The sequence below is a fragment of the Prionailurus bengalensis genome, chromosome E1 (genome assembly GCF_016509475.1).
Source record: "Prionailurus bengalensis isolate Pbe53 chromosome E1, Fcat_Pben_1.1_paternal_pri, whole genome shotgun sequence".
Classification (NCBI taxonomy): domain Eukaryota; kingdom Metazoa; phylum Chordata; class Mammalia; order Carnivora; family Felidae; genus Prionailurus; species Prionailurus bengalensis.
In genome coordinates this window covers 39,543,842-39,568,679 of record NC_057347.1, presented here as the reverse complement: position 1 = coordinate 39,568,679, position 24,838 = coordinate 39,543,842, and the positions used below count along the sequence as shown (strand labels likewise).

At 39.6% G+C, this 24,838-nt stretch overlaps 3 protein-coding genes and 1 long non-coding RNA gene across 4 annotated transcripts in view; 3 read left to right on the top strand and 1 right to left on the bottom strand.

Moving 5' to 3' along the window:
* The window catches only part of LOC122485538, a 116,313-nt gene that overhangs the window by 61,592 nt on the left and 29,883 nt on the right, over window positions 1-24,838 (bottom strand). The window lies entirely within an intron of this gene.
* Window positions 2,685-3,544, top strand: LOC122485528 (keratin-associated protein 9-3-like). Its single transcript, XM_043584408.1, has one exon. The coding sequence runs from the start codon at window positions 2,685-2,687 to the stop codon at window positions 3,126-3,128; it is 444 nt and encodes a 147-aa protein (XP_043440343.1). The 3' UTR covers window positions 3,129-3,544.
* LOC122485524 (keratin-associated protein 1-3-like) lies at window positions 9,568-10,479 on the top strand. The gene has a single exon (XM_043584403.1). The coding sequence runs from the start codon at window positions 9,630-9,632 to the stop codon at window positions 10,131-10,133; it is 504 nt and encodes a 167-aa protein (XP_043440338.1). The 5' UTR covers window positions 9,568-9,629; the 3' UTR covers window positions 10,134-10,479.
* LOC122485527 (keratin-associated protein 9-3-like) lies at window positions 12,482-13,610 on the top strand. The gene has a single exon (XM_043584407.1). The coding sequence runs from the start codon at window positions 12,536-12,538 to the stop codon at window positions 12,977-12,979; it is 444 nt and encodes a 147-aa protein (XP_043440342.1). The 5' UTR covers window positions 12,482-12,535; the 3' UTR covers window positions 12,980-13,610.

Sequence of the window (24,838 nt, the reverse complement as noted above, 5' to 3'; positions counted from 1 at the left end):
TGAAAGAACCCCAAACTTACAATAAGAAACCTAGAACCATGGCACCTTAAAGAAAAATAACTCAATATATTAATATCTATAAACAGAAGGCAGACATTCAATAAGAGACAAACACATCCTTTCTTCTTATGATACTATTGGATCTGGACCCCATTGCTTAAATGAAGTAATGAAAACCAAAGAGAATAAACCTTGTAATAAAATCATTTTAAATGTAAAGTTACTGGCATTCTTTTCTCCAAGAAGACAATAGATAGTGATTTCCAGCATTTAAACAGTCATAAAATCTACACCGGGAAATATCACAAATTGATTATAACTTCTTACTCTATTTGTATGAAAACCAATGAAGAAGAAATGGAGTAAATAATTTTATTTTCTTGATTTCTTTAGGAGAGATAAGGGAATGTTCAGATTAGTCTGTGGCAAAAGAGGAGAATTCTCAAATTTTAAGTGCCATACTTTATGTCATGGTTAATTTTATGTATCAACTTGACTGGGCTAAGGGATCCCCAAACAGCTAGTAAAACATTATTCCTGGGTGTGTCTGTGAGGGTGTTCATGGAAGGAATTAGCATATGAGTCTGTAGAATGAGTAAATTAGATTGCCTTCACCAATGTGGATGGACAATGTGGATCATCGAAATCATTGAGACCCCAAATAGAACAGAAAGGGAGAGGAAGGGCGAATTGTTCTATGGCTTAAGATGGGACAGCCATCTTCTCCTGCCCTCATACTTCAGTGCTCCTGGTGAGGGCCTCCACATTTGTGTGAACCAATCCCTCACAATAAATCTTTCTATGGGGAGATATATATATATATATATCTATCTCCTACTGGTTCTGTTTCTCTGGAGAACTCTGCCTAAAAACACTTATTATTAGTAATTCTCTGAGGGCAGCTAAAGACCAGAAAAATGAAAATTGAGTTAAATTTTTCACCAAGGGAGATGTTGAAAACAGTGCCACAGCAGAAAAGCATAGAAATGGAGACCCAACAGATAACACTACCTATCCCTGGTGCCCTAGTCAGTAGGTATTTCAACTCCTCAAATATCTGAATTTTTTGCAAGGGGAGATAAATGCTTTTAGTATCAAAGATACTGAATTTAGATATGAATTAAATAGCTCCTGAGATTATAATAGGGACAAATCTACATACTCCAAACATCCACAGTGGGAAAATTAGCTAATCGAAGAATCCATGATGTAGACTTGCTTAAGGAGAGGAAGTAAAACAATCACATACCTTTGAATTCAAATTTGATGTGGGATTTGTAAATGCCTTCATTCTGATTTGGGAAGAATTATGGTCTAAACTCAAAACTGTCATTCCTGAAGAAGCAGAAACTAACACCTGGTATTCTGGTTCAAACTGTGTAAGTGGCATTTTAACATCCATTTGCCTATAACAGAGTCCATACTCAATGAAGGCCAGGTCACCTTTCATTGTACCTGTACAAAACCTTCATCTTCAACCTCATCTGCTGCCTGATTCAAACTATATTATAGTTTGCTAATATCTACAGTAAACTGCATGCTGATCTAATGTACTATGGTATGTCACATGTTCCAGTGTTAATATACTGAGTGTGATTTTTATGCAGTTAAGGACATTTAGATCTATAGGACATCCTAATATCAAAGATTGAATGAAGTCACAAGTCAAGGAGGTCAACCATTTTAGCACACAAAATTTTCTTGAAGCTTGTTATGTAGTCAAAAAAATTTTTTTTCAGAGAAGTTTCTAATAGTGTTATTATTCACCCTAAGCTCTGCATTTCTTCCCTTGACTTGAAAAACAGTTAAGAGTGGGCAAATTTTTACATCTTTCCTTTACCCTTTGAGTTTCTCTGGAACAATTGCTGACATGGAAAACAGGATATTGACTGTAGTGGTTGAAGAGTTTAGTTTGAAGTCAGATGGCATAGGTTCAAATTTCAGATTCACCACTTGTTGGTGTGAAGCTGAGCAACAGACATAAATCTGCTTGAGGCTCAATTTCCTGACATAGACGATGGGAGATGTATAGGCGGAGTCCATAGGATTGCAGTGAAAATTAAATGAAATGATACGTGCAAAGTAGTCAGAACCACTTGGGCACATACGTGCTCCAGAATCTGTGATCAGTAACAATTCATCCACATTTCTCAGCCCCCCCAAAAAGCATCCCTTTCTGGCCAGCTGGATCACTTTGCTTCACAGTCAAATTGAAGATGAGAAAGATAAAGGGGCAGCAGTTGACACTGGAGACATGTTGCTGGGAATTAAACTGTCATGTGAGACCCAAGAGCTCCATTATCAGGGTCACCAATGAGTAATACTGACACTCTGTAAAGGTGAGGCATCAATTATTCTTAGGGCAATGAGCAAATTTTAACAAATATGGGGGATTATGGGTTATGTACCCAATGAACGCCAATGACTACCTGACTGTGGTAAAGAATCCTAACTGAAGACCAATAAAATGAACTTTTAAAGGCTTTCAGAGGTTGAACAAATAACTCAGGAATGGGGCAATTATTATTCAGAGACAGATTATTTATATACAAACAAGGAAGGCATTTTGAGAATTATGTAAATAATAGCTGGCCAAGGCCTATAAAAGGCCCAACGTGGAAGTGACCAGCAAAACACAAAAAACTTCTCTTAGCAACCCAACTCTCAGCCCCACTCCAGACACCATGGCTTGCTGCTCCACTAGCTTCTGTGGATTTCCCACCTGCTCCACCAGCGGTAACTGTGGCTCCAGCTGCTGCCAGAACAGCTGCTGCCAGCCCAGCTGCTGCCAGCCCAGCTGCTGCCAGACCAGCTGCTGCCAGCCCAGCTGCTGCCAGAACAGCTGCTGCGGGACCGGCTGTGGCACTGGTGGTGGCCAGGAGGGTGGCTGCGGAGCCGTGAGCTGCCGCGTCAGGTGGTGCCGCCCTGACTGCCGCGTGGAGGACACCTGCCTGCCCCCCTGCTGTGTGGTGAGCTGCATACCCCCCACCTGCTGCCAGCTGCACCACGCCCAGGCCTCCTGCTGCCGCCCGTCCTACTGTGGACAGTCCTGCTGCCGCCCTGCCTGCTGCTGCTACTGCTGCCAGCCCAGCTGCTGCCAGCCCACCTGCTGTGAGCCCACCTGTTAAAAGCAAGGTTGCTGATTTTCAAGTTGAAGTTTCAACTTCCAAATCAATTCATGAGCTAACTATTTCCTCCACCACGCCTGGACCACTAACAAATTCTTGAACTGTTATTTGTTTTTTGTGGTGGGGGCTATTTAGGCCTCACAGATCTATCTGATTCCATTCAATTCTGGAAAGACTTTGATCTTTCCCAGTGAGGCCGCCAAAATACAAATTTGACTCAAGAAATGGGACAACCAATTTGCTTTCAGGACACATTTGAATCTACTCTCTGTGATTCTGCCACCAATGCCACGGAAGAACCATCTGTCCTCAGATATGTTCACCTCCTATACTCCACCATCCTGCAAACTGCACTTTTTATGAAAGGGGAATAATATACCAAGGTCTATTAAACTATATCTATTTGGTGCAGCAAATATCTCTTTTTTTCTTTATTGAGTTTATTCATGATATGTATTTCATAGAAAGTCACAAAAGATTTTAATCTGTTTTTGATATCCCACACTGCTTTTCTTATATCATGCTAGGAAATTTGATTAGATCTACTAAAGGTTAATGCCATAAAAAGTACAGCAAAGGCAGTCATACAGGGCCTCAGCAGTGGCACAAGCTCTATTTCCATATCCTGACCTCACAAAGAGCTTTCACAACCAGAAAAGTATAGCAGTCAGGAACTCTGAATCCAAAGCCAGATATGATGTATTTTTTTTTTCAAGTCTCTTAGAGGAATGCTCTTTCAGGCAATCTTCAAACCATGGTAACATATGCTAATATATTACACTCTTCCATTCACATGTAGTCTTGCCTAATAAAGCAAGAGAACCACACATTGGGAAAGCCTCTCTGAGGAAATTCGCTTTTGGTCAGATGGAGAACTTTACTCTAATTTCCATCTCAGTTTCTAAACTGGAAGTGAGGATAATAACATATCTACTTTGGTTTAAAATTTTCACTTAGAAATACATTTATTATGCATATACATGCACTCATACATAATACACAATGGATGTATATACATAACATACAATGAATTTATACATATTTAAACACAAGCATCAGGAAATGTTTTATAAATCTTGGTAGTTTTTGGACAAGGCTCAGGATTAATTTGTGGTTTCTTGGACTTAGAACTGGAGGGAGCTGAAGATACTCCTTTTTATTAAAAATATTACTTGGGTTAAAATTATAACACTTTATTCATGCAAGGGTTAAAGAAAATCAAGAAATTAGAAAGCATGAATAAAGGATAACATGTAAGCAAGGAATCAATTTCCCCGACATATCTTCTAGAGACCTGATCAAACCCAGGAGACACCCTTGAATAGAATAGAAATGGCAACATGTTTTGTCCTCTTTTTCCTTCGATTTTAACTTCTGACCACTTTCAGGTATCACTACCTAAGAGCTCCTGCTGAGAAAAAAAGTATAAAATAAATGACATGTGACTTGGGTAAGATGCAAATTTGGCTGTTTATCAGTACCATACACAGCCAATCATTCCTTCCTTCCTTTATTCGACAGCATTTCCTGAGTGCCTACGTTGAAGATGGTGCAGAAAGCACTACATAGGATTCCAAGGTGAATTACACATGGTAGATCATACCCTTAAGGAATGAATGAGCGGGGAAAGCAATTCCACAATTTTAGCCCTGGAGGTGTCTGAAAGATCACCTCATTTTACAGATGAATAAACCAATGTTCAGAGAGAGTAAGTCACTTTTTTGAAGTTGCAGAATCACATAATGGCAGAACCAGTTTGAGAAGCTTATTTAGTTTAATTAGCTTAATTTAGTTCTCAGTTAAGGGCTCAGATCGCTGTATCATGTTACCCACCCATAATCACCAAAAGCTGGATTCCTTTAAATTCTCTTTAGCTTGAAATTCTATCATTTTTTTTAATTCAAAAGCACAAACTAAAAACAACTGAGGATATATCAATAGGGTATGATTGAATACAGTGTGGTATGATCACACTCTGGAAAACTGCATAGCTATTTAAAAGAATGACTAATAGGTATGGGATAGGGCAAAAAATAAGATGACTTAGATAAAATGAATAAATTCCTAAAATCACATAACCTATCCAAACCAAATCATGAAGAAATAGAAAATCTGAACAGATCTATAACCAGCAAGGAGACTGAATTAGTAATAAAAAAAACCTCCCAACAAATAAAATCCCAGTACCTGATGCTTCACTGGTGAATTCTACCAAACATTTAAAGAAAAGTTAAAAACAATCATCCTCCAACTCTTCCAACAAATTTAAGGGAAAGGAATACTTCCAAACTTACTCTGTGAGTCTAGCATTACTCTGATACCAAAGCCAAAGACACTACAAGAGGAGAAAACTAGAGACCAATATCTGTGATGAATATTGATGCAAGATTCCTCAAATAGTATCAAACAGAATACAACAGCACATTAAAAGGATTATACACCGTGACCTAGTGGGATTTTATCCTAGAATGCACGGATGGTTCAACATGTAAAAATCATTGAATGTAATACACTGCATAACAGAATAAAGAAGGGAAAACACATGGTTAATAGATGGAGAAAAAGAATTTGATGAAATTCAACACTCTTTCAACAAAAACAAAAATACTCAACAAACTAGGAATAAAAGGACACTATGTCAGCCTAATAAAAGCCATATATGAAAGCCCACACTAACCTAATACTCAGTGATAAAAGACTGAAAGATTTTTTTCTAAGATCAGGAAAACAAGAAGGGTGCCCACTTTTACCTATTCTCTTTATCATAGTACTAAAAGTCCTAGCTAGAGAAATTAGACAAGAAAAAGAAATAAAAGGCATTCAAATAAGAAAGAAAAAAATAAAATTGTCTCTACTTGCAGATGACATGATATGATACATAGAAAATCCTAAAGACTCCACCTTACCCCCAAAAATACAATAAGAAAAAAACAGTTAGAACCAGTCAACAAAACCAGTACAGTTGGAGGTTGCAGGACACAAAATCAATACACCAAACCAGTTGCATTTCTGCACACTAACAACAATCTACCACAAAGAGAAATTAAGAAAACAATCCCATTTACAATAGCATCAAAAAGAATAAAATAGTTAGGAATAAATTTAACCAAGGAGATGAAAGATCTGTGTACCAAACACTAGAAGTCACTGATGAAAGAGTTAAAGAAGACACAAGTAAGTGGAAAGGTATTACATGCTCATGAATGAGGAGAATTAATACTGTTAAAATGCCCATACTACTCAAAGCAATCTACAGATTCAGTGCAATCCTTATCAAGATTATTTTTCACAGAAAGAGGAAAAAAAAAACTCCTAAAATTTGTGTGGAACCACAAAAGACTCAGAATAGCCAAATCAATCTTGAGAAAAAGGAACAAAGCTAGAGACAACACATTTCCTGATTTCAAACTATATTACAAAGCTATAGTAATCAAAACAGTATGATACTGGCATAAAGGCAGTCATATGGGCAAATGGAATATAAGAGACAGCCCAGAGAGAAACCTTTACAAATATGGTCAAATAATTTTCAATAAGGCTGTCAAGACCATTAAAAGGGAAGGGCAGTCTTTTCAAAACATGGTGCTTGGAAAATTGGGTATCCACATGCAAAAGAATGAAGGTAGATCCTTACATTATACCATATACAAAAATTAACTGAAGATGGATAAAAAAAAAAACCTAAAGTTAAGAACTAAAACTATAAAACTCTTAGAAGAAAACACAGGAGGAAAGCTTCATGATATTGAATTTGTCAGTGATTTCTTGGATATGACACAAAAAGCATACAAAAGTAAAAAAGTGGATAAACTGAACTACATCAAAATTAAAAACTTCTGTGCATTAAAGGATCAATGAACAAAATGAAAATTCAATCTATAGAATGGGAGAAACATTTGCAAATCATATATCTAATAAGAAGCAAATTATCTAGACTATATGAAGAACTTCTACAACTCAAAAACAATTATAAATTGGGCAAGTACATGAATGGACATTTCTTCAAAGAAGATATACAAATGGGGGCACCTGGATGGCTCGGTGGGTTAAGCATCTGACTCCTGATTTTGGCTCAGGTCATGATCTCATGGTTTGTGAGTTTGAGCCCCGAGTCAGATTCCGCACTGACAGTGTGGAGCCTGCTTGGGATTCTCTCTCTCTCCCTCTCTCTCTCTCTATGCCCCTCCCCCAATCACATACACACTCTCTCTCTCTCTCTTTCTCTCTCTCTCTCTCTCTCTCTCTCTCTCTCTCAAAATAAATAACTAAACTTTAAAGAAAAAAAATTAAGTTAATCTTTAAAAAAAAAGATATACAAATGTCCAACAAGCGTATGAAAGATGTTCCATCTCACTAATCATTACAAAAATACAAATCAAAATCACAAGGACATACCATGTCATACCCACTAGAATGTCTACTCTCAAAAAACCCAGAAAGTGTTGGCAAGGATGTGGAGAAATTGGAACCCTTGTGCACTGTTGACAGAAATGTAAAATGGTGCAGCCGCTATGGGAAACAGTATGGCAGGTACTCAAAAAACTAAAAATAGAACTGCCATGTGATCCAGCAATTCCACTTCTAGGTATCTACCCAAAAGAAGTGAGAGTAGTATCTTGAAAAGATATTTCTACATCCGTGTTCATGGCAACATTAATCACAATAGCCAAAAGGCTGGAAGCAACCCAAGTGTTCACTGATGGACAAATATATAAACAAACTGTGGTGTATACATACAACAGAATATTATTCAGCCTTAAAAAGGAAAAACATTCTGATACATTGATAGCATGGATGAATCTTGAAGACATGCTAAGTGAAATAAACCATGAATTAAAAAGACATACTGTATGATTCCACTTATATGAGGCATCTAGGTTGGTCAAATTCATCAATACAAAAAGTGGAAAGGTGGTTACAAAGGCTTAGGGAGGAGAGAATGGAAAAGTTGCTCTTTAATGGATATAGAGCTTCAGTTTTACAAGATAAGAATTCTGGAGATTGATTACACACCAGTGTGAATGCTCTTCACACTAGTGAACTGTGCACTTAAAAATGATTAAGATGGCAAATTTTATGTGTATTTTATTACAATTAAAAATTTTTAAAAATAAGTATGTATAGATCCCAACTTTTACTTTTTATTTATATTTTACTTTTACTTATGTATATGCTGGTTTATGTCTGCAAAAGCAGGAAGAAAGGTGTCAAAGAATATATACCAAATTGTTAATATTGATTATTTCTGAAGTACTAGTTTTGGAGGGGATGGGTGTTTGGGGGAAAACAGGAAAATTATTAAATTTGTTTATATGTCTGTGTACTGTTTGACTTGTTAAAAGGTGTATTCATTACTAGCATATATTTTTCATTTAGTAGAGTCATAAAAACCATCTACCGGCAAAAGTCTTAACAGTTTCAGCTGTGGGGGCACCTGGGTGGCTCAGTCAGTTAGGTGTCCAACTTTGGCTCAGGTCATGATCTCACAGTCCGTGAGTTTGAGCCTCATGTCGGGCTCTGTGTTGACAGCTCAGAGCCTGGAGTCTGCTTCAGATTCTGTGTCTCCCTCTCTCTCTGCCCCTCCCCTGCTCATGCTCTGTCTCTCTCTCTCTCTCAAAAATAAATAAAGATTAAAAAAAATTTTTTAGGGGCGCCTGGGTGGCGCAGTCGGTTAAGCGTCCGACTTCAGCCAGGTCACGATCTCGCGGTCCGTGAGTTCGAGCCCCGCGTCGGGCTCTGGGCTGATGGCTCGGAGCCTGGAGCCTGTTTCCGATTCTGTGTCTCCCTCTCTCTCTGCCCCTCCCCCGTTCATGCTCTCTCTCTCTCTCTCTCTGTCCCAAAAATAAATAAACGTTGAAAAAAAAAAAAAATTTTTAAAAAACAGTTTCAGTTGGGAATATGTACATGGTTGGTGGAAGGCAAAAATATTGGTTAGAGCTCTCAGTATCCTATAACTTGTACAAACAGATCCTAGAAAGGCATAGTTCTTTTGGATGTTGATTAATGTTTTGATGACTCTAATGTTAGTCATTCGAAATCTGAACAAATTTTCTTTTATGAAGTCCTGATCCTTAATTTAGGGACCACTTAGGAAGAAAATGCTCAGTTTAGATAAACTGTCTAAAGGTTAACAAAGGGCAGGTATGATGAAGCAAGCCAGGAGTGGCCCAGTCTAGTCTGTCATATGATTTGCATAAAGAGGTGCTGCTCTGATTGGCTTCCATAAAAAGCATTCACTTGATCCAGAGGGTAAAAAAGAAACAAAATAGGACTTAATTGAATAATCACCAAGCAGGCTATTGAAATGCTATTTATAACTTTCTAAACAACTCAGGTATCAGCCAATCAGAGACTGACTTTGCAAAGGGTATCAAGGAACAATGCTGAATGCTAGGACAATACGCAGCTCTAGGATAGATATAAAAGGCCAGAAGTAGAAGGTGCAGTCAAAACTCAACAACTTCTCTTAGCAACCCAACTCTCAGCCCAGCTCCTGACACCATGGCCTGCTGCTCCACTAGCTTCTGTGGATTTCCCACCTGCTCCACCAGCGGGAACTGTGGCTCCAGCTGCTGCCGGCCCAACTGCTGCCAGAACAGCTGCTGCCAGCCCAGCTGCTGCCAGAACAGCTGCTGCCAGCCCAGCTGCTGCCAGAACAGCTGCTGCCAGCCCAGCTGCTGCCAGCCCAGCTGCTGCCAGAACAGCTGCTGCGGGACCGGCTGTGGCACTGGTGGTGGCCAGGAGGGTGGCTGCGGAGCCGTGAGCTGCCGCGTCAGGTGGTGCCGCCCTGACTGCCGCGTGGAGGACACCTGCCTGCCCCCCTGCTGTGTGGTGAGCTGCATACCCCCCACCTGCTGCCAGCTGCACCACGCCCAGGCCTCCTGCTGCCGCCCGTCCTACTGTGGACAGTCCTGCTGCCGCCCTGCCTGCTGCTGCTACTGCTGCCAGCCCAGCTGCTGCCAGCCCACCTGCTGTGAGCCCACCTCCTGCCAGTCCACCTGTTAAAAGCAGGGTTGCTGATTAAGAATGAAAGGGGAAACTAAGCAAACCGCTCTGATCTCAGAAGAAGTGTTCAATTTTACTCCCATGCTAAGTACCATGATGTTTCTAAGCCGCTCAGAAATGAGTTTAGTCAGGACCCTCTTGGATGTGCTGAATTAGCACACTGAAAACATGTATCAATCAGAGTATCTAGATATACTGCCTTGCTTGAGAAGGCTCCAGGGTCACTTCATTTCAGTGACATCTCTGGTCTCCTCCCTATCTCTTGATCCCCACATGTTTTAGACCGGCTTTCTCCTTGAATATCCCCTATTAATTTCAAATAAAATGTTTAAATGTGTAAAGCAAACTGGGTTATTTTCTTTCTTCTACCTCTAAGCTTGTCCATCTTTAGCTGGGATTCAAGGAGAGTGGATTTGCATTTTTATAATAATCCTAAAGCATACACATGAGGTCTAAACCAGACAGGCTGAATACTAATTACACTATGCTTGAATCCATCAGTTAACAAAATGCTCCATGCATTAAATAATCTTTACAGTTATTCAAATAGTTAAATGCTCTAACCTGTAATAATGAGGTCTAAACCAGTAAAGCAACTTTTGGCTAAAATTTTCAGGTTGATCAAATCTATGGGATTTCTACCTACATGTAGCTCTACCATTTTAATCCCCCTCCAATTTATATACTAGATGTTCTCCTTCATGTGTACCTAATATCTAGAGATTATATTACTTATTAAATAGATTGTAAAATATCTACCAGATACTATCTATTAGATACTGTTTTCCAAGAGCATTTAGGCTTAATTCCTATGTCTTAAGCTATTATATTCTTCCCACTGGTCTCCAAATTGCCCTCCAAGTTTCAACTCCCAACACTTTACTGGAAGTACATAGAAAGTGTATCTCTGACCTAAACAAGGATAGAACAAACAGCCTGGGAGATACCCCGTGAGTTCTACCAACATCGTTTGTCAGACACATGTATTAGAAATCTCAAACAACTATTTAGGTTGTACTTTGCAACCCAATTTGAAAGATGTTCTCTTGGAAACTTAAGACAAATCTAGAGCAAAAAAAAAAAAAAAAATCTTGTAATTTTTTAACTCCTTATTAAGTATTTCAGTGCAATACAAAATACAATAGGACAAAATATAGGATACTTTAAGAAAAATATTTTCCAAGTTTTTTATAAGCTGCCAGCACTTACCTCTATAATTTAATTGGTAGCAATGATAGATCAAACACAAGATTATGCGTTTCAAGGAAGAATGTCCTTCAAAATGTCACAACTCCCAGATGTTTTTCCCTGAGACTTGGTTCAACTATTAAACACAGAAAAATATTTCAGCACTTCCTAATGTCTTTTGACAATAATAAGGACTCCTCCACGAGAGGCACTACAGCTTGAAAGTTCTATTAAATCATTTACAAGTGGTACATGCATCCATGAATCATGTCTTTTACTCCACCCATTCAAAATCAGATTTAGTAAGCATTTATTAAAGTCCTACCTGACGCTTAGCACTCTGCTATCTTTATATATACTACGTCACTTGTTCACAAGAAAAGATTTCTGGCCTAGAATATGAATAATAGTTACACATTTCAAATTGATTGAAATCAAAGGAACTATAGTAGTCATTTGACTTCATGTTGGAGTAAATTAGTTTGAAGTTTTTTTAATGTTTATTTGAGAGAGAGAGACAGAGACAGAGCATGCACACACAAAAGCAAGAAGGCGCAGAGAGAGGGAGAGAGAGAGAATCCCAAGTAGGCTTCACACTGTCAGCGCAGAGCCCCAACATGGGGTTTGATTTCACGAATCGTGAGATCATGACCTGAATTGAAATCAAGAGTCGGATGCTTAACCAACTGAGCCACCCAGGTACCCCAGTAGGAAGCTTTGATTTATACACAAAGAGTACTCTTTTCAGTTCAGTGGATGTTCTGATATCCTAAATGCAAAAGAATTCAGTCTATATAGTCAGAAGAAAAAAATAATAGTTTAAACTAAGAGAACAATTATCTTAGAGATATGGACAAAACGTCACGTGGAATAACCACCTCTACAAAATGAGGGCGTTGGCAAGGGCTAAAATGGAAGGACTCTTTGAACATGGAAAACCACAAATGTATTCCAAAGAGCAAAGGACCAACACGAGCAGTCCAAATGAAACTACAAAACAAACCAATTTCTAAACTGCTGCTCATAATAGGTCATAATTATTTCAATGTAAGCCAATCAGAGGTCCAATGAGGAACAAATTTAAAACAAAAACAAGGAAGATATGTTAACATTTTTATAAATAGAAGCTGGCTCAAATATATAAAAGGCCTGACATAGACCTGACCACCAAAACACCTCTAAGCAACCCAACTCTCAGCCCAGCTCCTGACACCATGGCCTGCTGCTCCACTAGCTTCTGTGGATTTCCCACCTGCTCCACCAGCGGGAACTGTGGCTCCAGCTGCTGCCGGCCCAACTGCTGCCAGAACAGCTGCTGCCAGCCCAGCTGCTGCCAGAACAGCTGCTGCCAGCCCAGCTGCTGCCAGAACAGCTGCTGCGGGACCGGCTGTGGCACTGGTGGCGGCCAGGAGGGTGGCTGCGGAGCCGTGAGCTGCCGCGTCAGGTGGTGCCGCCCTGACTGCCGCGTGGAGGACACCTGCCTGCCCCCCTGCTGTGTGGTGAGCTGCATACCCCCCACCTGCTGCCAGCTGCACCACGCCCAGGCCTCCTGCTGCCGCCCGTCCTACTGTGGACAGTCCTGCTGCCGCCCTGCCTGCTGCTGCTACTGCTGCCAGCCCAGCTGCTGCCAGCCCACCTGCTGTGAGCCCACCTGTTAAAAAACCAGGTTGTTGATTTCCAGTTGCCCAGGACATAGTATCTCTGAACAGTGTATCTCCTCAACCACCCCTGGACCACCACAAGTTCTACAACTTCCACTTGGGTTTTTGTAATGGGGGCTGCCAAGTATATGGGCTCTACCTGATATCATTCTGCAATGAATACACTGATTCTCCACTGAATACATTGATTCCCCACTACGGACACAGAAATGCTGCAAACATACCAGCTGATTATCAAAATGCTTTGGATATACTATTTCTGATTTTTCTTCAGGGTCTAAAATAACTGACATATTGTGGAATTAATCCTTTAGAACTACCCACAAGTCTAATTCTTCCCTGCCTTATAATCTACTTTTTGCTACATTTAATAACATTTTTTCTAACATCAAACCAGGGTACAGCCACGTGACTTTCCTCAGATGTCACCAGAGAGAATGGAAGCCCTTCACCCAACATTCAGCTTCTAAGAAGTAGGCTAGACTTTTTCATATTTCAACATCTGATTTCATCCCTATTTGGGGGGGGGGGGGAATCATAAGGATCTTGCCTGTTGGCTATTTCATTTACATCTGTGATATAGTGTTTTCTGTCATTTCTTAATAAATATTATAACTGGGCAAACAAACCATAGTCTGTGTTTCTACTTGTAAATAAAATGTGATAATGTGTTAATGCCTCCTTCAAAGAAGTACATTTGTTTCTTTTTAAAAGAAACTGAAGTCATATAAAGTGTATGGAGGAACTATGGAGATCAGGAAGATGAAGACTTAATTCTTATCCCTGAGGACTTTACTATCCAGAAATAAAAAGTATATGTGTGAAAATAGCTACAAACAATATAACGAATAAACTGCGTTCTCTTAGTAGTTGGTAGAAAAAAAAAAAATCTCCCTGTCTTAGGGGGATGCTTTTGTGGCCAATAAGCCTTGGTAGGCCAACTTACAATGGGTGCTGAGAAACAAGGACGTTAAATAATTACAAACGAGACAGAGAGAATTCTTTTTTTATTCCAGAAAGGGAGTGAGGAGATGAAAGAACAGAGGAGAGACCCAGTAAGGAAGTCATGAGTATTACTCCATGTTTCATCCCCATTAAGTTACTAAACTCATACAATCCCTATTAGAGTAGGTCAACTTTCCTGTGAACACCAAGGAGAGCTGAGTTTTATGTCTGGGTTGACTCAAAGGAGTTGGAGACAACCCAGAACTCAGAGCAGGGGGACCTACAAGTAAGTAATACCTCAGGAACTCTCAGAAATTTTGGAGAGGCTTTAGATGGCCACTGCTGTGGAAAGTAGTATCTTGTTATGTAGACTACAAAGAAGAAGACAAAAGAGCCAGAAACAGGATTTCAAAAAGGAAAAGATCATTTGGGACCAGCAGGGACCATGTTGGGGGCAGCATCTGGGAAATTTTCACAAGGGAGGTAATCTTTGAGGCCTTAAAGGTCATTCTAAATGGAAGGAAAAGAGTAAAAAAGGGTCCAATGTGCACACCTATTAGAGTGGCTAAATCCAAAGCAATGACAATACCAAATGCTGGGAAATGTTAACAGAGCAACAAGAATTGTCACTGCTGGTGGGAAAGCTAAATGGTAGGGCCACTTTGAAAGACAGCTGGGCTATTTCTTACCAAGCTAAACATAGGCTTACCGTACAATTCACCAATCGTGCTCCCATGTATTTATCCAAAGATGAAAACTTATGTCCACACAAAAACCTGCACATCAATGTTTACAGCAGTTTTATTCCTAACTGCCAAAAACTGGAAGCTGTAAAGATATCCTTCAATAGGAGAATGGAAAAACAAACTATATTATATCTATACAATGGAATACTATCCTGTGATAAAAAAAAAATGATTTATCAAACCACAAAAAGACATGGAAGAATCTTAAATGCATATTACTAAATGAAAGAAGCCAATTTGAAAAGGCCACGTACTATATTATCCCAATTACATAACGTTCTAAAAAAGGCAAAACCATAGAGACATTACAATATTACCAAAGTGTCTGACCTACTATGCCCCACAGATGCCTGTAGTCTGACACTAAAATAATAAGCTTATGAATTAAAAAAATAAATAAAAGTTATAGAGAGACACAAGACTAGCCTGTGAAATATAAGTAGAAGCCAGTTAAGGACTTTTGAGAAAGCTTTCTTTTATTGATAAAAGGGACACACACTGCTGGTGCTTCTACTTCCTCCTCACTGTGACTATTCTTTTCACTTTAAATACAGACAGGATTCCTAGAGCTACAGAATCCCAAGAGAACTCAAGGAACACTGGTCCTGACATGGCCGAGTCTCTGAACCATTGCTAGCAGCTGCCTACCTATGAGAAGAATAAGTCCTTTGATCAAGCCATTACTTGTTGGCTTTTGCAAAACTGGAAACCGAGAATATTCCTAACCACTACACTATGCAATAGACTGCAGTGAGGTCTCAAAAATGGAAAACTTTCTATATATGACACCTAAGAGGATTGGATATGTAGAAGCAGTTCAGTGACAGGAAAAGCACATGGACTGCAAATTCTAGAGCAAAAGTGGGGAGCATTTTTAATTGAGGTTCACTGACCATAACTATGAGTAGATGAATAACAATAAGTAAAGAACAAAATCAGGCTGGCGGGAGTGTGGGGGGGATGGTGATTGATTATGGTAATAAATGATGGAGAAAAGAATGAAAAGGAAAGGAAAAGTACGAAATAGAAGAGAAAAGACAGAAGACACAATGAAAAAGACTAGGGACAAGAGGCAGAAAAGAAAAGGGGGAAGAATGATGGGTAAGACATGCATAAAAGAGACGAGAACCAGTATGACCTCGTTTAGTACCACACACTGTGTCGCATGCTAATTATACTCCATGCATGCTTTATTTTTCATTTAACACTTACATTAATCCTTGAAATGGATATTGTTATCCTGGCTTATAGATGAGGAAAGTAAGTCTAAATGAAGCTAAATAGCTTGCTTAAGTCACATATTCTTTTTTTTTTTTTAAGTTTAATCATTTATTTTGAGGGAGAGAGAAAGAGCGTTAGCATGAGTGGGGCAGAAAGAGAGGGAGAGGGAGAATCCCAAGCAGGCTCTGCACATTCAGCACAGAGCCTGATGCAGGGCTCCGTCCCACAAACTGCAAGATCATGACCTGAACCAAAATCAAGAGCCGGACGCTTAACCAACTGAGCCACCCAAGTGTCCCTTAAGTCACATATTCTTGTAAGTAAACAAAAACAAAAACAAAACAAAACAAAACAAAACAAAAAACCTGAAACCCAAATCTGAGCCCAAATCTGAGTCCAAAACTCATAGAGAATGAAATTAATGAACTAGACATGAAGGAGGTGCAACAAGTTTCTGCAGGTTTAAAAATGGCTACTTTGGAAGCTGTGGAAGTCAGATTAAGTTCCTCTTTGTGTCAGGTGTTAGGTTACTGTCTTTCAGTCCACCTGGATAGTCCAGGACATTCTCCATATTTTAGAGTCAACTCATTAGTAACCTTAATTATATCTGCAAAGTCCCTTTGGTCCCCAAACATAATATATTCATGGACATGACGCCAGGGCTCAGAGGTCATGGGTCCCCAAATTCTGCCTACTACATGGATTATCAGACACTGTGTTGACACTAATTCCTGAAGACCCAAGATGTCACTCCAGTACACCAATGAAAGTGGTGGCTTATGGTGGCCCAGTCACAGCTGGCATTTTATCACACATTTAAATCACAGTGGACCCAGTAGGTCCAGAGATCAATCTGGAATAATCTGTTTGACAACCGGCATAACCCCCACATTCACACTCTGGCTTAAGGAATAAAACTCCCATGGTAGGAAGAGCCAAGTAGAAGCCACTGGAAATTCCCCTCATTACAAGGGAAAAAAGATACTATATCCCTAGTGAATTGTGAAAATGAGTGCCATTTTCAAAGACTTGCATACAGCCTGGTGGTGATACCTAGCATCTCCCCACTTACTTCTTTGTCCTGCAGAAAACGCAGAAAAATCTTAAGAGTATAACAAAGTAATTATCTACTATTATTTTGAAATAATTTTGGTAAATGGTCCCAATTGGAGCTGACGTTCCAGATGGAGCATATAGAGTATCTTTTTTCTTTTTTAAGAGAGAGAGAGAGAGAGCCCAAGCAAGCAAGGCAAGGACAAAGGGAGAAAGAATCTTAGGCTGGCTCCATGCCCAGCACAGAGCCTGATGTGATCTCACAAACCAAGGAATCCTGACCACAGCTGAAATCAAGAGGCATGCTTAACAGACTGAGCCACCCAAGCTTCAAGGGATGGAGTATCTTTAATGGAACAAATCAACATAGCCCCTGGCAACTGGAAGTATGCAGCTTTTGATATGAAAATACCTTTTTCTCCATATCAGTTTGCAAGGACAATCAGAAGTAGTTTGCTTTTAACTGGTATGACTAACAGTAACTTTACAAGTATTGCTTCTGGGCTGTGTCAACTCTCCTGCTTTCTGTCATAATACACTCAGAAGAGATCTTAATCATCTTGACATTCCACACAGTATCAATCCACTACACTGCTAATTGTTTCTGATGAATAGGAAGTAGCAAGTACTTTAGATGTCTTAGTAAACATATGTGAACCTCAGGGTAGGAGGTAAACCCCACAAAAATGAAGGAGGTCATCACCTCAGTGAAATTTCTTGGAGTCAAATTGTCTAGAACATGTTGAGATCTCCTTTCTAAGGCAAAAGAAACATTGCTGTCCTTTGAACTATCTTCAGCTAGGAAAAGCACAACAGTTGGCGGGCTCCTTGAGGTTTTGAAGTCAATCTATACTATATTTGTGTGCTACTATAACCCATCTACTGACAAACTGAAAAAGACAAGACCACTATGGATTCAAGACTTCTCAGACATGAAGATTTAAATCACCCCCACAAAGTAAAAAAACCCCATCTGAAGTCCTGATTGAGCATAAAGAAAACATGAAATGGGTAGTGGAGGAAGTGAGTCATAAATATCAACTACAGCCTTGTGATCAATTGGAATGATTACAGAAACTGTGTATTCTCTTCCTTATTTATTTTCTTTCTCCTTTCTCCTTCCCTTGTTTAATGCCATATGCTGTACCCAGACTAAATAAACTTAAAATGAACCCAATTTCATTTAATATCCCATCAGTTCTGTGAAATAGTTATCTTAGTTTCGTGGAATGAGTAAATTAAATCTAAAAGAGGCTTTTTGGGGGGTGACAGTTCGTTTCATGGGGTCTGGAGCTAAAGGCCAAGAAAGAATTCTTGAAGATATCTTTGGTACAAAAAGGTGATTTTATTGAAGCATGGCAACAGGACCTGTGAGCAGGAAGAGCTGCCCCCAGAACCAAGAGAAGAGATTGTTTATATACTATGAGGTTGGGGGAGGTAAAGTCCAGGGGAAGTTTTCTAGTGAGATTTTCATATGCTAAAGAAGACTCCCGGGATAGTGGAGGCCTAGCTATTGTCAAGCTAAGGTTGTTTTTCCTCTAGCAAAGCATTAGCATTAAGACAGTAGGGAGTTAGGGAGAAACATTTTACTGTGCCAGCCTCAAGTGTTTGTCAATGGGCTGCAGATTATAAGGAAATTGAGTTCTATCTGCCATTTCCTTCTGCCTTTGTTCCCACATCACAGTGGAGGGGTGATGGAGACTTAAGTCCTGCAAGACTATGATCTCTTATCAGTTAACCACCATTTGTTTTTCCCCTTTCCTTTGTTCTTGGGCAGCCAGGAATGCTGGAGGAATATCACACATATCCCACCTGGTGGTGGTTGGGGGGGGGAACAGCAGTGTTTGTGGCCTGTCAGCTTGCCTTACACTCCCTCATCAAAACGAACTGGAATCAGGATCTCAAAGAGATACAGGCACTCCCATGTTCACTACAGCATTATCCACAATAGACAAGACATGGAAGCAAAACAAGGGTCCAACGATGGGTGATGGATAAAGAAAATGTGGTATTTACATACAATGAAATATTATTCAGCTTTAAGAAAGGAATTCATGCTATTTACAACAATATAGATAAACCTGGAGGACATTATGCTAAAATAAATAGGCCATACACAGAACAAATCCTACATGACACCACTTATGTGAGGAATCTAAAATAGTCAACTGATGGAAGCAGAGAGTAGAATGGTGGTTACCTGAAGCTGTGGGGGGGGGGGGGGGAGAGGGATATAAGGACTTGATGGCCAAAGGGTACAAAGCTTCAATTATGCAAGATGAATAAGTCTTAGAGATCTACTGTGTACCATGGTGTCTATAGTTAATACTGCATTGTATACTTAAAAATTTGCTAGAAAAATATGTATCAAGTGTTCCTATCACCAAAAAAAAAAAAGGAGGAAACTTTTGGAGTTTATGGCATTGATTGTGGTAACTATTTCATGTGTATATATACTTACCTCCAAACTCATCAAGTTATTTATATTAAATATGAACAGACTTTTGTATGTCAATCCTATCTCAATAGTTTTGTTTTGTTTTGTTTGTTTTTTTACAAATAAAGAAAGTTAACTTGCTTATAGTCACAGCTCATAAGTGTGACTCCAAAACTCGTGAAGAGACAATGATATTAAGGAACTGGAAAGGATGTGGGGAGGAGCTGGTTTAAAGATGCCTGTTTGGGAAGCTGTGGGCTTTCAGAGTAAGCTCCTCTGTGGCAGGTTGTTAAGTTACTGTCCCAACTTCACACCCTCCCTCCTGTGGCCAGCTTTGGGACCCTCTGCAAACCACTCTGTCTGGCTTTGCCACTAGGGGGTGACAAAGGAAAACTGCAAAGCTGAAGAGGAAGGAGGCACTGGCTCCTTCCTTCCATTTTGCTTCCTTCCACTTAATTGGGACTTCCTGTATGCCAGCACTTCCCAGGATCCTCTCCCAGTTAATACCTGCTCACTCCAGCAGCTGCAGATCCTTTCCAGAGAGGCACCTAACTTCAGTGTGCAGCTTTCTCAACTTGTGTAGAACCTGCTTTATTGCACACCCCACTCAGAGTCACCAGCCAGACAGTTTTCCTACAACATCTGAGTTTGGGCTCTATAGGACAAACCCCTTCTCTAAATTTCTAAATGTTAATTCCCTCCCTCTTCCTTTGTTTGTTTGTTTTTTTTAATTTTTTTTAACGTTTTATTTATTTTTGAGACAGGGAGAGACAGAGCATGAACAGGGGAGGGTCAGAGAGAGGGAGACACAGAATCCGAAACAGGCTCCAGGCTCTGAGCTGTCAGCACAGAGCCCGACGTGGGGCTCGAACTCACGGACCTCGAGATCATGACCTGAGCCGAAGTCGGCCGCTTAACCAACTGAGGCACCCAGGCGCCCCGCTCCCTCTTCCTTTGAAAGAAACTATCTTTCCCAGGGTTTTCTGCAGTTCCTACATTTGTAGTATCTCAGTATCCCTTTTTACCCTGTTAGTTACCTATCAACTGAGTTTAAAATTCTCCATACAACATTTACTTGATTCACATAATGGGTATGGTTCTTCAAGGGCCTCTTACTGCTGTACTCTTATTGCCTTTAAAAATTCAGTTTACTGAACCATTTGTTCAGATGTTCCACTTACCTTGGTTAATCATAGGAGCTGACTACAGGAAAAATTTAGTCTCTGAGCTTAGGAGGTGGCAGCCAGAGAATTACAACATTATAGGCCTGACAGAATCTGACTGAGGAACTAGAAAGATTACTCAGCACCGTTTAGGTCTGTAGTTAAGAAATCTGTATCATTTCTATTAAAAAGCTTCCATGCAAAGTGGGCTGTGCCTTGGGTACCTGACAGCAGATGGCCCTTTGTTAATTACTACTGACTTATTCCTAAAGCCATAACTCTGACTTGAGAAACCTGCTTTCCATCATGACTATTCTATTAAACGCTAATAGGCAAATTTAGTTTTAAAAGCCCAAGGATACAAAAGGATTTTGAGAAACTTCAAGGCAGAGAATGTTGAATCATCATTTCAATCGAAGCATGAAAGCCTTAGGTGAGACTGTGGATTTGAGAGTTAAGTAAAATTGTTCTTGTGAGGTTCAGAGAGACTAATCCAAAGCACCAAATATTTGTTCACATTGGGGCTATCCATTTCTAAGCACATTCCTTTTTCCTCTTCTTGATTCCTGCATTACAAATACATGACAGAGATACTGCATGACCCCAAAATAAAAAATCCTGGCTTTTACTAGGCTAATATTAAAAAATGTCAAGGCTTTTGGTCTCTCAATATTTCAATATGGTATGTATCTTAGGTGGAAGAGACAAACTAAATCTTTTCCCGAAAAGATGGGAGGAATCTTGATCTAAATGGAGGCAGAATTAAATAACATCGATATGATAATATAAGATAGTATTCTTTATTCAAATGAAGAGACCTGTAGACCTGGACAAAAAAGATCCTAGTTGGGGCGCCTGGGTGGCGCAGTCGGTTAAGCGTCCGACTTCAGCCAGGTCACGATCTCGCGGTCCGTGAGTTCAAGCCCGCGTCAGGCTCTGGGCTGATGGCTCAGAGCCTGGAGCCTGTTTCCGATTCTGTGTCTCCCTCTCTCTCTGCCCCTCCCCCGTTCATGCTCTGTCTCTCTCTGTCCCAAAAATAAATAAACGTTGAAAAAAAAATCAAAAAAGATCCTAGTAGATTTATAATATTGCGGGGTAACTAAGTGAAGGAACTCGGGATTTTTTGAGCCACTGACGTCATGAACCATGAGAGTTTGACAAGTCAAAATGACAGAGGTGTATCTAGAGTAATAGTCAAGAAGACCATGAAGCAGGAGGATTTCATGGTTCTCCCCCAGGAGGTGTGGTGGGGAGAATATAATGAATCCTAAAAATAGAATTCAGGAAACTCTGAGGTTACTATTTTGAAACTTCACCCCAACACCTAATGTTTTATTGAACAGACGAGACAAAAATGAGAGAGAAGCACACAAAGGTTAGGCATAGAAATTAGTGTGGACCACGGACTGAGGCTGGAAGTAACACTTAACACTAAGCCAAAAATTATCTGGTTTCATTGCATTTGAGTATAGAACGTACAATTCAATCGCTCTAAAGATATTTTGAACTATAGGAAGAAACAGAGAGTAGGATGAGAAAAGGAATCAGAAGACCTAAGATGAAAACCCCAAATCTACCCACTTTTACCTTATCTTTCAAATGGGGGTTCTAATATCTCAGTGTCCCTGTATCAAGTATGTTTGTCAACAGCAATATACCTGGCATGTAAAAAAATAATAATAAACAATTTTTTTTCTCTTTCTCCTCTGCATTCAATTGTACATCTTTAGAAACACAAAACCCTGTTGACTATTAAGAGGCTAATAATACCCAGATGCACAAGAATGGGGGATAAAGCTGAGAAAAACTAGGAAGAGGGATGACCAGGGTGATATTTGACTCCATTTGGGTAATTGGTCCTTTTTTATCCAACTCATCTGCACTCTAAAAAATCAGAATGCTCTTAATGTTTATGGGAATTTTTCCCCCACATATGATGATGCTCCTTTCCTTTCTGTTCTTTTCTTTCTTCACATACTTTTTCCCTACTGATCAAGAAGCCAAATTCCCAGTGAGGAATGCTGACCAACTATGATCAATAAGCTGTCCTAGTACATTTTGATTCTCCAGCTAAAATTTCAAGCTGAATTTCAACATGACTTTCACATAAGCCATAGATATTAATAAGAAATGCAGAATGGAGAAATCCACATTCAAAGTGACAGAGATTGGCTTCAATTCTCCTCTAAGTAATAATCTTACTGAGGGTTTGTTGTGACTACCTCCACAAAATTGCAACATGGAAGAAGGTACTAGAGAAACAGACACTGCTTCCCAATAGCCTCACAGGGTTCTGGCAAAGCAAGGCTGAAAGCCACCAATCCTTACTTTGTAGAGGTGGAGCCCCTACTGGTTGCAAAGGTATAGTGAAGCCTATGAACAGGCAGAAGACTTTTCAGACCTCGAGAGAGTGGAAAGCTATATTCCTGGATTTACCCCTAGTTCACTGCATTGCTAGATAAAAAGAACACCTATAAACAATGGAAAAGGAACTCCACCTTCCCTTAGCTTACTTAATAATAACTACCATTTACTTAGAACCATTTATTGAGCACTCGCTATGTTCCAGACACTGTGTTAAACATTTTTAACGCGTTATTTAATTTATTCCTTAAACATTCTATCAATGTGGTATTTTACAGATGAGGGGATTAATGAAGTAATTTCTCTGCTTTAGAAAAACATACTGGTGACTCTCAATGGTCTACCTATTCAAGTTCAAACTCCTCAGCCTGGGAGTCAAGACTCTCCATCTAGCTTTTATCTCACATGATTGTTTTCTAGACACAGTACACTATTCACTGCTTCATAATGACAATTAGTTCTTTTCCACGTCTGTGCATTTATTGCAACTATTCACTACGGCTGGAATGACTTTCCTACTCTGCCTTGTGTTCAAGTCCTGTGTACCCAACAAACCCCAGTAGAATCTAAAATACTTGAGGTGCACCTGGGTGGCTCAGTCGGTTGAGCATCCAACTTTGGTTCAGGTCATGATCTCCCAGCTCATGAGTTTGGGCCCCGTGTCAGACTCTGTGCTGACAGCTCAGAGCCTAGAGCCTGCTTCGGATTGTATGTCTCCCTTTCTCTCTGCCCCTAACCCACTTGCATTCTGTCTCTGTCTCTCTCAAAAATAAATAAACATGAAAAAAAAATTTTTTTAATTTAAAATACTTGAAAGTACACCTGTGTCCTGACCATCCTTGAGTCCCCCAAATCTTCTAGCACAGTGCCAGGCAAACTGGAGGAGCTCAACAAAGATTGGCTGAAATAAACTAAATTGCATTATTTTCTCTTGAAAAACATAATAATCAATAATGGAGAGATTGTGGATAAGTATACAGTGATTAAGAACACAGGCTCTGGAGCCAGACAGCCTTGCTTCAGATCCCAACTCCATTACTAACCCGCTGCTGACCTTGGGCAACTTGTTTATCCTCTCTATGCCTCAGTTTCCCTTATCTGTAAAACAAAGGATAACTTCAATACCAACCACATAGGGCTATTGTGAGAATTAAATGACATGGGGCACCTGGGTGGCTCAGTCAGTTAAGCATCTGACTCTGAACCTCGGCTCAGGTCATGATCTCACAGTTCCTGGGATTGAGCCCCATGTCAGGCTCTGCACTGACAGCACAGAACCTGCTTGGGATCCTCTCTTCCTCTCTCTCTTCCCCTCCCCTGCTCAAACTCTCTGTTTCTGTCTCTCTCTCTCTCTCTCTCTCTCTCTCTCTCTCTCTCTCAAAATAAATAAACATTAAAAAAAAGAATTAAATAACATAGTATACATAAAGCATAGAACCATATCTGTTATACAGCAAATGCTATATAAGGGTTTGCTGCTATTATAAAATCAGCTGTATATTTAGTAAGTGAACAACTCAAAGTCATATATTTTAAAGTCATCATGTCAGTTAATATTTAAATACATAAACATTTATTTACCTTGATTTTAAAAAATGTCAACTACCTACAGGAACTCTCTAGAAATCCAGTAGTTATTTAATTCAATCCAGCAATCATATCTGTCTAACCAATGGACAAAAACATCTGATTCAAATTAAAATTGTAAGTTATAACTATTGTTAACAAGTAATTCCACGTAAGAAAAACCCTAAGTTTACTGTAGAATAATTGTGGTTAACTATCTCAGGATTAGATTTCACACAGTAAACAGCTGTAAATTTTATTTTCCCAGTGCCTGGCATGTATTAGGCATCCAAATTTTACTGGACATATATTTACCAACTGGGTTAGTTTTAGCGAACACATATATTTTATATCTTCCTTA